The sequence below is a fragment of the Ceratosolen solmsi genome, unplaced genomic scaffold (assembly GCF_000503995.2).
Source record: "Ceratosolen solmsi marchali unplaced genomic scaffold, CerSol_1.0 scaffold19, whole genome shotgun sequence".
Taxonomy (NCBI): Eukaryota; Metazoa; Arthropoda; class Insecta; order Hymenoptera; family Agaonidae; genus Ceratosolen; species Ceratosolen solmsi.
In genome coordinates, this window is record NW_011948443.1 from 261698 (window position 1) to 273994 (window position 12297).

Consider the following 12297-nt stretch of genomic DNA (forward strand, 5'->3'; position numbering starts at 1 on the left):
GCAGTCTCGGACACACTTGTCAACTACTAATGCATTTCATCGCCTAACAGCTTACATAAATGCACAAGAAATTATCAGACACGGTGGAAGACCAATGAGAGCATCAATGACGCTAGAAAACAAATACCCAGACATCCTGACACGATACTCGCAACTCTCTAATCTTATCATTACTTATGCCCATTAGTATTTAGCACGGAGAAGCGATTACCACCTTCAAGTAGCATCTTATCCGAGTTACCGAAATTCATCCTGGGAAGGATGAACTGACTAGGGTGGTGACACTAAATACAGCGCCAACCACCATCGTTACACCAATTCATATTCTGGCGGTATTGCCAATCCCTGAAGAAGAGAAGATAGAAGGATGATCACCAACAAATTGCTGATGGTGAGCGGAATGTTTGGGATTTAAGCAACTTCCATGACTATGACTATCGACATCGCTAGTCTCTGTAGCTCTCATGTTTCTGTAAACACTTGGAACAAGAATTTTTTGTGTACTTGTCATGTGTTAGATTTCGAATAATAACGTCGCTTGGAATTTTCCAAAGTTCTAACGCCTTGTTTATTCATAGAATTCTCGAATCTTCTGAACTTTTTCTTCTGCGCTTCATGTAAAATTCCAGTATAGTAACAATGATGCTTTGTTACCAGTTAAGTAAGAGGCCGAGTGGATATATAAGCAAGCACGCAACGAGAGCCGCCACGGAACGAACAAGCTTTCAGTTTCGTACGCGTATTCAACAGACTTGTAGGCTCATGGTAATTTTCTCTATCAATTAATTATCAACCATCACTCTATACAACAACCACATTATCCGGTATTACACGCAGTCAGTTTTACTCATTATACGTAGATAATTTAGCCAGACTCAGCAACAATAAGATAATAAGCCAATATATGTAACAACTGTTTTAAACGCGCTATAGTTCAAGCAGTCAAGAGTGCTGATTGAATTCCAAGAAAGATCAGGAAATAAGAAGCGTAATACTTGCGCGCTCATCACAGAATTCGGCAAGACATAACATTTCCGTGAAGTCAATTAATAGAGAAACCATTGATTGAATGCACATACGCGCCAGCCTCGAACGACATTTATTGAAAGCACGTACGCGCCGGCCTCGTAAGGCATTGAAAGTGCAAGTGCACCCGCTGAGATAGGCATTATGCCATTGCAAAGCTCCCGCGAACGGTTGAAAACGAAAAAACGGTGTAAAAGAAAACCCTCGGCTACAAGGGTATTTTGAAGGCGCCAGCGCGACAGCTGTCACAGGCATTACATGAAGAAGTAGTAGAAATTTACGACCTCTTAATTTCAGTGTAACCATTCACCATCAAGTGCACTAGGTTAAGGATCCGAAGATTTGCAACCTCCTACGTCTGTATGCAAGATCTCACAGATTCTCAATACCATCTTAAAATCATATTCATTGTGTAGTTTGTAAGTAAAGGGAAAAAGCAGAAAGATACGCAACTATGTTAAATATTGAATAAATGCGCTAGCAAAATAATTTTAGGAGAAATATCTAGTAAGCTCTAAAAGTAGTTATAATTATTCTTCTAATAAATACAATTGTTAAAAACTGAAAGATAATAAATAAGATATATGTATTTAATAATTGCCATAAGATTTCCATTTCCATTATTATTAATTTATAAAGTCAACTTTAGAAATGTTTGAAAAAATTTGTGAAATTACGGTTAGTCTGTACTTAATAACATTAATTAATGTAGATCTTTTAAAGTAAATAGTATATTAAATTAACAATCAGAATAAGAAATATTGAATAGTTTTTATATATCGCAAACGCATCAACAAAAATAAAACAGTATGGAATTCATATATAGATGGAAGAAATTTTCCTCGACTATCGTTAAGACAAATTCTTTGTTATTTTAATCTGCAATATATATATATTTATGTATTTGTCAAAAAAATGCTTAACTTTTAAAATGTTAAACCTATTTTAAAACCAATATTTAATTATAAAAATAACATACTCAGCTTTCAATTCTTAAATATACTAATTATATTTCAATCTTATAATAATAGTATTAATAGAACGCTAAAACTGTATACCTCTAAATAAGCTGGGTCACCTTTACTTGCATCTTCAAGTTCCAATAACAAAATCTCTAACGTATTAAATGGAAGATACACTGCAGGAGTCAAAGCTAATAATGATGTTTTTAGTCCAAAATACTCTTTACCTTTCCCTAAAATAGCCTTGATATAATCTAATGAAAAGAATGCGGCTTCTTCAAGTCTACCCATTTGAATCATCAATCGAAGAAATTCTGCTGGATTTCGCTTCTAAATATAAAAAAATAGATTTAATGTGTAAAATTCTAAATATATCCGAGAAATTATTATCAAAATAATTGTAACCAATTGCTTTAAATTATCATAAAAACCCATACATAAATATGAAAATAAAAAAATATAATTTTCATAGGTTTAAATTTTTCGTTATTTAATATGTTATGATTTTATAACTTTTATTTTTAATTATTATAGAAAACCAATGAATTTTCATAAATTTAGTATTAAGTAATTTACTATTGGTATTATTAAATTAAGTATTAACTTTATAGTTTATGAAAATGCTCTTAATCCTATCTTTTTAATTTTAAGATATGATGTTTTAACTCTCTTAATTATTTAATGTTAATTAGCTATTATTTGCTCATGCAATATTATTATTTTATTAATTTTGCCATACAACATAGAAATACTGATATCGAAATTTAAACAGAAAACAAAAAAAAATTACAGACAGTTTCATAACAAAGCAAAATTATTTAGCATATATAATACTAATCGCTCTTACGGTCAAAGATAAAAGTTAATACATAAATGCATTTAGAAATCCCTATAAAACAGCAAATAAATTTAATGTACAGTTTAATTATTAAAAATTTATTGTTATTCTTATTACATAAAGAATTCTATGAATTTATAAAATATCCTATATGTTTGAGATTGCGAGACCTTTTTTCAATGCAATATAACATCGTCAAATTTGTGTTTAGATTTCAAAATTTTCTTGCTCGCAGCCATCTAACAATAATGTCATAAAACATCTGGAAAAACAAGACAATAAACACGGGGGAAATCGACTCTTTAGGCATCTGTATGAATTCGATCCGCTGGGTAACTACTTTAAGTGGTATGTAATACATGTTGGCCCCCTTATCGCTGTCAACAAGTTGTCATGCTGTCGCCAGATGCATTAGCTGCAACGAGAGCTCTTCTTGTCATGAAGACCAAGAGACGACTAGGGCCTTAATTAACTATAAGGCCACAAGAGGCGCTGCCCTCGCTCTATAAGGGAGGAGTCTTTGATTGGACGAAAAATAAGGGAAGGAGTTCAAGTGAAGTTCATGGTCAGCAAATGTATTTAAGGGGCTCATTTTTCAATATTCATCAGTCTTGATATAGTTCTTACTCAAATAAGTGTCAAATGGAAATCCATGAACGCTGTCAAGGGAACAGTGATTATACGTCCTAGAGGCACGACGACATATGCACTTATGTCCACTAACGCAGTTCAAGAAACCGTCGTTACATGTCATAGGGAGCGACGACAATCCGCATATTAGAGTCGGAAGACAAGTCAACGATTAGTCTTCATAAGAAGTATTACTACTACAATAATTACATACTCTGAGATTCAGAGATTATGAAATCAACAAGCAACTAAGGACGAAGAGGCTCTCCCCAGAGCAACAGTGCGGAATAGATTCCAGTACGCGTCGCTAAGTTCGCGCCCGCTAGATGGCGTCTTGTCGGCAAACCCTCACCTTAGTTCAAAGTCGGACGCTTATGAACTTACGCACACGTCATTCAACGCTCATAATAGCCGCAGTGCGTAGCAGTATCCTTCACAAGGTAACCCCTTCAAACTTACTTCCATTTGACTTTATTGCAGTGCGCAAACATCAAGACAAGGTACGCTTGCTACGATACGAATACACAACACTACATATGTCGCGTTCAGTTACAACCATAACCTCAACTACGCACGCGGTCATCCAAACAGCGCGAGTGTCGACAAATCAAACTTTGCGACATTCTGCAATTAAATTCAAACATTACGCTGCATAGATGAGTGTGTACATTAATCCACCACGAGAATTATTTCCATAATTAATAATAGTAATACTAGTCAACCTTGTTATAAATAAATAACAGAATAAACAGCATATACATTAGCCATATTTATATTGTATTATTATAATATCCCTTCCATTTGTGACCTTTCATCGATATCAAACAACACCCGTGGTCTCTGAGTTGTCAACGGCATCAATTTGTATTCTTCGAATCGGCCTTGGTAAAACAAGCCGGAACGGCGAATACATTTTTTACACTAGAACTATATAAATATTCTCCAAATTAGCTAAAGATAGTATTAAAATAATTTAGAAAAGCATAATGTAACAATTCTTTATTTTCTATTAAAATTAGTCATACATTTTTTAAAAATAAGCAAGAAAAGGAAAAAGATGTAATTTAGTTGTGATGACTTTGTTTCACAATTTCAACTTTCAAAAAATCGTTATAATTTTATTTCTATACTTATATTCGTTATGAAATATGTATTTTTTAAATTTAACTATAGATATTACAACAAATATGAAAAATGAATAATCGTATTAAGCTATATTAATCTATACATATATATATAATTTAATAAGAAACAGTAACAAGAAATTTTAACATGGACATTTTTTTAATAAAAGGCGATCGTAATCTTATTAAATAAAAGTATATATGCGATTTTATTGCAATAAAATAATGAAAAATTGTAATTTAAGTTAATTAATACTAGTAAATATTAGTTTGATAAAACAATAATTTATTTTATAATTTCCAAATCTATATTTAATGTAACTAAAAAATATTTATATATATATATGTATATATATAATTACAATAAAAATGTTGCTATTTTCGACTATTTATGTAAATGTATAAATATGATTAACAGATACGCACATAAAGGTAATTTATATTTTATAGAAAATAGGCTGTGATCGCAAAATTAATCTGGTGTACATTTGTGATAGAAGGTAACTTATATAAGATTGAACTTAACATTATGACTAATAACTTAAATTATGACTAACTTAACTTAATGAAAATATGAAACGACAAACTGAAAATATTATGTTAACTTTTTATTTCAATAATATCTATGATGAATGAAAAGTGCTCAGTGATGAGTATCAATTTTTCGGTAAAATAAAACATAATATATAATTTGATTTCTCTTTCTTGTCTTCTTTTTATGTTATTGAGCATTATTTTTTGCGCCTACATTGATATTCTTATTCCTTCTATTTTATACTGTTTGTGTTAATATTTTCTTTAATTTTTGTTTTATTTTATTTTAGCGATCGCTTTATTTTAATTTTATTTCTTTTTTTTCTTTTTTATTTATAATAATTATAATAAGTTTGTAATAAAAATTCTTATAGTTTTAATTTAAATTCGTATAATTACATCATACATACAGTAATCCATGATATGTTGATTATAAATGTCAAATTATTTGACACTAGTTGATTGTTGCATTTATTTTTTGTTCATAAAATACTATTGCATTTAATATTATCATATATCTTCAGAGTTCCTATTTATAAAAAATTTGTTTTTTCCTTATTCTGTATAAAATAAGGATTTTTATACGTATGATTTACTACATTGTGAAGATCTTAAAACTCACAACAGTGTTTGTTTTTATAGTTAATAATATAGATATACATCTCTTCATTTTCTAGAGAACTTTATATTTTAGTACAAACGGAAAAGATTATTACAAATAATGATTTTGTAAAATTCATTGAATCGAGAAAATGAACGTGAATCATTATGATCAAATGCATTTAAAAATTTCAGCTGTATCAATATGTATAAGTTACTTATATGTATAAGTGTCATTAAAGAAATATACTTCACTCTGTTGCTTATTACATTTCTTCTCCCATTGTTATCAAGAATTTTCACTATATTATTATTATTCTTCTAATCCCCTTTTTTATTCGATTACTTACTCTTCCCTCGCATCTTTATTTAGTGGTAGTTTTATATAATATATTGTATTTACATTTTCTTACTTTTTGTTTTCACTATTTTTCCAATGCAGCTTCATTATTATTATACATTAATAAAACTAGAATTGGATTAATTTAATTATTGATAATGTTTAAAATGTTTGGAATTCCAGCCACCAGTATGATCGCAGATCACGGTGGATGGATTAGACCGTACCACCGGTTAAATGGTGACGGAGGGCGGGATGAGTGAGAGGTTAATACATTAACTCAGAGCCAACATAATTGGTTTTTAGTGACCTTCATTTAAGTAGTTATTACAGTGATGTTGGTGTTACTGATTGTAGTGAGAATTGTTGAGTTTGCAGTAACTAGGCAGTTATCCGTTAGGAACGTCGTCTGGAAGTGCAAGTCTAAGAAGGTAAATTTGGAGTACTGAGCACGTGCTTTAGTCCCTAAATTAAAGAAGTCTCTCCAGTTCGAGAATCATTAAATATTAGATTCGACTATGGCTTTTTGGAGAGCCCTGTTGAGCGTGCGACTTTCTTGATGGCAATCAATTTTATGGCTCGTTGTTCGGCCCGCGAATTTTTGACATTCGGTGACAAATTAGCAACGCATTGTTCGGTTCATGAATGCTTAGTCGCTTGAGTCGGAGCTAGAATTGTACTGAGCGTTGTCCGGCTCGCGACTACTTAGGCGTTTGAATCGGCGATAGATTTTACTGAGCAAGATTCGGCTCGTGAAGGTAGTGGAGACTATTACGAATTGTCAACGCCCGTTTATGTGGTTGGATCAGAACCACTCGTTGCGGTGTGACCGATAATATGATCGCAGTGCCTTAGTAATGATTTGGCGGGTACCACCAGTCAGTATCGGCGCCGTCTTTAGCGGACTGATAAGAGTCAAGTTGCAAGGGCCTAATCGATAGTGTAGGTGCGGGCCGCGAGTGTATCGATAAATTGGCGGGGACCACTAGTCAGTATCGTCGCCCTCTTTAGCGGTCTGATAAGAATCAAGTAGCGAGGGTCTAACCGATAGTGTAGTCGTGGGCCGCGAAAATTACATATAGTATAAATAAGGTGCTGGAAATGCCAATCTATGTCGTCGTCTTCAATGCGCTCTGACTAGCGCCACGTTGGGGAGGACGCACCGATAGCTGACCAGCAATAATAATAATAGAATAATCAATGTAAATAATGAATATACCTTGTACGGATAATGTATCAGAATCGTATTATAACAAACAATAAATTGTTATTTTTTGTTAGAATCCTGAACAATAACGCTATAAATTTATTTAATATTATTTATTATCAGTATTAAAATATTCATAATTATAATTTGTACATATGTGGTTAGAATTGCAGTCATCCAGTGCAGGACCAGAAGGATTGTATTAGACTGGACCACCAGTTTACTGGTGGATAACAACTAAGGATAAATAGAAGGGGTGCTGTTTCTATTCAGTAATTAACAAATCTGTTCTTCTGTTGTTTGTTGCGTTTATTGTACGATTACACTATAATGATTCTTAGTTCGTAATAGGAGTTGTTATGATCTTTACAGTTCTTTGGTGATTTCCAGTTGGTGGTAACATACGCTATATGTTGAGGTAGGAGGTCGTAAATCTCAGGATCCTCTTGACGTAGTGCGATTGGTGGTGGGTTACAATTCTGAAAAGTGAGGGGTCGTAAATAATTGGTGTAGTGCTACAAATTAGGGTTGCGTAATGGTGGGACAAGGGTTGCATAGCAAAACAGGGCTATGTAATGGCGCTGCAAGTGTGCATGGTTGCACCGCAAAATAGGATTGCGTAGGATGTGAAGATAGTGTGTGGTGATCGTATTAGATATTACTTGTAAATGCCGTGTATGTTTTTTGGGCTTACTGGTCGAGGTTGGAGACAGAGAGTCTGCTTTATCAAGATGCATCAGATTTGTTTAATCTGTAGGAGTGTAGGGTGCTGCAATGCTCTTGCGGTAACTTCTCCTTGTAGGTGTAATTGTTGAATGCTTGTATAAATGATAGCGTGTGCTTTTCTTGGCGGTTCAGATGATAGTAGCCCGTTGACTACGCACACAAAGCGGAAGGCGTATTCACTCCGTGGTGGACCTGCTATTTAATGATCCGGCTAAAACAGACAGTGTTCAGTGTCGTGGCATCTTCACTAAGAGAGAGAGAGAGAGAGAGAGAGAAAAAGAGTTAAAATCGTAGCGTGCTTGCTTTATATATCCACACGACAATTTAGGTAGATGGCAACAGCTAGATGTTGCCACACAAAGACTAGACTAACTTGCGAAGTTCGAAAATAAAGCTTTAGAAGTATCGAGACCACTGTGAAAACAAAGCTCTAGAAAGTAGAATTCCAATTGACGTTGCTGCGTGGAGACCAAAAAAATATTATAGAACATTTGAAACCAAAGCGTTAGAATATTCGAGATTTGTCGGACAAAAGTTCACAGAAATTAATGAGCTAGGAGAGTAAAAATTCCGAGGGCCATTTGCTTATTACAAATATTTGTTATATTATTTTAAATTTAGATAACAAATAATATTTCTATAAAATTAACATATTTTAATAATTATTATTCACATACCGCATATGAAGAAAAAAGCCATTCTGGTAGAAACGTACCACAATGAAATAATTTTCTAGCCACTCCTTTATGTAATATAGTTTCTCCATTCTTTTCATGTGTAAGTGTTAAAAATTGCAATAATTGCCATGCAATATTACATATATTAAATGTAGATATGTTTAAGTCTGAAATAATAAAAATTTTACATATATTTTTTAAAGATTTTAAAAAATGTTATACACGTTAATATTATAATTTTTCAATTGAAATATTTTCAAAAAAGTATATAAAATTAAAAGATTGCATATATCAAAATAAGAGGAATTCTTTAAAAAAGTAGTATAACAATTGCATATAATCAATGTGAAAAAGCTGTTTGAACGTTTTCAAATTTGTTAAAAACTGCTTATTATCCTTATTTTCATGATCGTAATTTTAATCAGAAACATTAATTAATAACTAGATAATAAATAGATAATAATAACCTTGAATTTTCCCTTAAGAACTACCATCTATAATTAAATTAATTGTATTTAGTTTTATTTTGTAATATTTTTTTAATGTATCATTATTACATTCACACATTATGAGAGTTTATATTCATAATATAACAAATGAACAGAGATCAATTATTAAATGTATACAATATAGTCTGGGATCAGACTAAAAATCTCCTTATGATGGTGGGTGGAGGCTTGCTGGCAAGTGGAAGGGGTAATGCAATTATTCAATACTGCCTTTAATGTTTATAGTCTTTCCTTTTATTAAATATAATAAATAACGAATAGTTAATAATCTATGAATATCGAAATGAGTGTATGATAGAATGAATAGATGAGTGTTTCTTCATTAATGTTGGTGGCGTTAAGTCTGTACGTGTATTCTTGATAGCCTGGAGCGTGATTCCCCTTCTTCCTTTGGGTTGAGTTGTTGTAGTGGGAGCCTCGTGGTGGTAGGGATAGCAAGTTGGTGCCGTCTTAGCAGGCGGCGTGGGGTGAGCTATAGTGTACGGAGTGGTGGGAGAACGTCCGTGTGGCGTCACTGCTTGTGTCCGTGAGCTCAAATGTAGTCGTGGTATTAGTGCACGTTCGTGTGCTCGATGTGGGCGTAAACCGCGGTGTAAGGGTAAGATGTAAGAACGAGCGTCTATTCGTATCTTACTTGAGTTGGCTGGAACCGCTGTAGTAGTCGTCATTACTTACATGGGGGCGTAAACCGCGAGTGTAGAGTGGCGGTCCTGTCGTGATGGGTGCTTGTTAACTAGTAATTAGTAGTAAGGAACGAGCGTCTGCATTGCTTACGGAGGCGTGGGTACCATTATAGTTGTGGCATCGCTATTAGTTCCTTAGGTGGCTTGATGCTTGCCATGGCCTCACAATGGCGATTGCAGGGTTGGATAGCGTGCCTGATGTCGAGAGTGCGGGATTGGTACTAACAAGAAGTAATCGCGACACGTGCAACTCCTTACATATTCTCGTACGACCTTGATGCGCCAATAGCGCATCGGTAGCTGTTACTATGCCGCTATTTGTCTTGACGTAAATAGGGCATAGCTTTGTAGGGTTCATTTGTTATTACTTCTCGGAATTATAGTCATATATTAGAGTTTTTCGGCTAGAAGCATTCTTTGAGTCCGTTGGCCAATATTTACAAAACAAATGTTCGCTCGCCCACACCTCTCCCACTTTACATTCCCCTTAAAACTGCTGTAATCCGTAACAAATATATATGACTGTTCGGAATTGGAGCATTTTCCAAGAACTTAGGCTCTCGGAAATATATAAGCCTTCTAGCTCTCTAATTTTGTAAATATTTGATTCCGAGAATTCTCTAATATTCCAAAGCTTTATGTTCAAGCGTCCTATAATGTTTATCTGGTCTCCGCATAGCAACGTCCGTTAGAATTCTCCTAGCTTCTAAAGCTTTGCTTTCCCCGGAATGCTTGAAACTTCTAAACCATTAGACTCGAACGTCCTGCAATATTTTCCGCGTAGCAACACCTATGCATTGTTCCAAGCTAAGTAAGCTACCGCTTACTTATGAGATATTTAAAGCAAGCGCACCACGAGACGGTGTTTATAATTACTCAGCCAGGAAGCAAGTCAGTCAGCAAGCTATTCGCCATACATTCTCAAGGTAACGGAACCGAGGAAGGAAGACGCGTCTATTGTCCTGCACTACAAGATAAAGGAGTTGATATTATCACCTTTAAATTAAGAAAGTGCTATACTATAACCACAGTTAATATCCACACGGAACATCCGAAATAGTGAAACTAATCAGTTATACGGAGTATCCGGGATAGTGGAGATTAAACACAGAACAGTCAAAGCTGATGTTTCTCTGAGTAAATCAAGCCTAAATCATAAATCATTGCTAATCCTTACAAAATTAGCATGATGCAATTATTTATATAGTACAATTATACGCACTAATAAGAGTATGCATAATATGTTGCTGATTTTTACAAAATCAACATCAAAGAACATCTTACGTAGGCATACTTTTCACTACAGAATCAGTTCCGGCAACTGAATCAACGTGATTGAACATAGTATATACCCTTCCATCGCATAATTCCAACACAATAATAATATAAATCCCTTCCACTTGATCAAACTTGGCAGTTCAAAATCACACACTTTCGAACATTTGATCCTTCGAGTCGAATCACTGAAAGATAATGCATCTCACCAGTTACGTGCACAGTGCAACTTCGAAAATTCAAGTTACATTTTCAGCACTGCATACTACGCGACACGTGGCACTACACTAACGAGCGGCCGGAGATTTACGACCTCCCACTTCTTTGTGTAGTAACCCACCACTGAGAACATCGCAAGAAGAGTTATCGGGAGATTTACAATCTCCCACCTGTTTGCAGTGCGAGCAGACAAAACAATGGCTACCAAGGAAAGTATGGAAGAAAAAGACACAAAGAATTTTAGAAAATCCACCCTCAAGAGTGCCGAACCAACATACTTTCCCCTTTAACTTGAGATAATCGCTAAAAATCAATGGACTTGCATCTCACTATTGATGAACCTAGCTGAAAAATATAAGTCGGCACATAGCGATGACGCTCAAAATGAAATTTTAGATGCAAGTTCACTTATTGAGGAGTTGCAAACGGCCTTCAACAAGGATCCAGATTCCAAGGAGGCCAGCTGCTGATGCTAAGCACGACATAACAATAAATATTTACATTTTATGAAATATTAAAATTGGAAACAATCACGAGAATGAATAAATTATACATCAGAGTCTTTACTAATTTGATTAGAGTAATAAGTAATTAAATTTTTATTATCAATTATTCATTTTGATATGTATGTTTAATATTTATTAGTTTCTAAATATTTAGAATTTTCTAAAAACATATGATTATTTTTTAAATTGAATAAGGTACATACACAAAAAATTATTCAAATTTTAAAACGCACATATTTATTAAAAATAAAATTAACAAGATCTATTTATATCCTTCTGGTTATATGCGATATTAAATTTTAAATACATAAATATGAAGTATTCTTGTAGTATCTTTTCAAATGAAATATTGAAAATATTTAAAACAAACAATTCTTTCAATAATTTATTTTTAAATAGATATCTCTTATATCAATGAATCTGATTAATGATTGTAAATAA

At 33.5% G+C, this 12297-nt stretch overlaps 1 protein-coding gene across 1 annotated transcript in view; it reads right to left on the reverse strand.

Moving 5' to 3' along the window:
- The window catches only part of Nup160 (nuclear pore complex protein Nup160), a 28985-nt gene that overhangs the window by 1003 nt on the left and 15685 nt on the right, over positions 1-12297 (reverse strand). The window contains exons 11-12 of the mRNA XM_011504128.1: positions 8665-8831; positions 2085-2318 (exon numbers count right to left, since the gene is read on the reverse strand). Of these exons, the coding sequence (XP_011502430.1) occupies positions 2085-2318; positions 8665-8831 (401 nt within the window). The remainder of the gene's footprint in view (positions 1-2084; positions 2319-8664; positions 8832-12297) is intronic.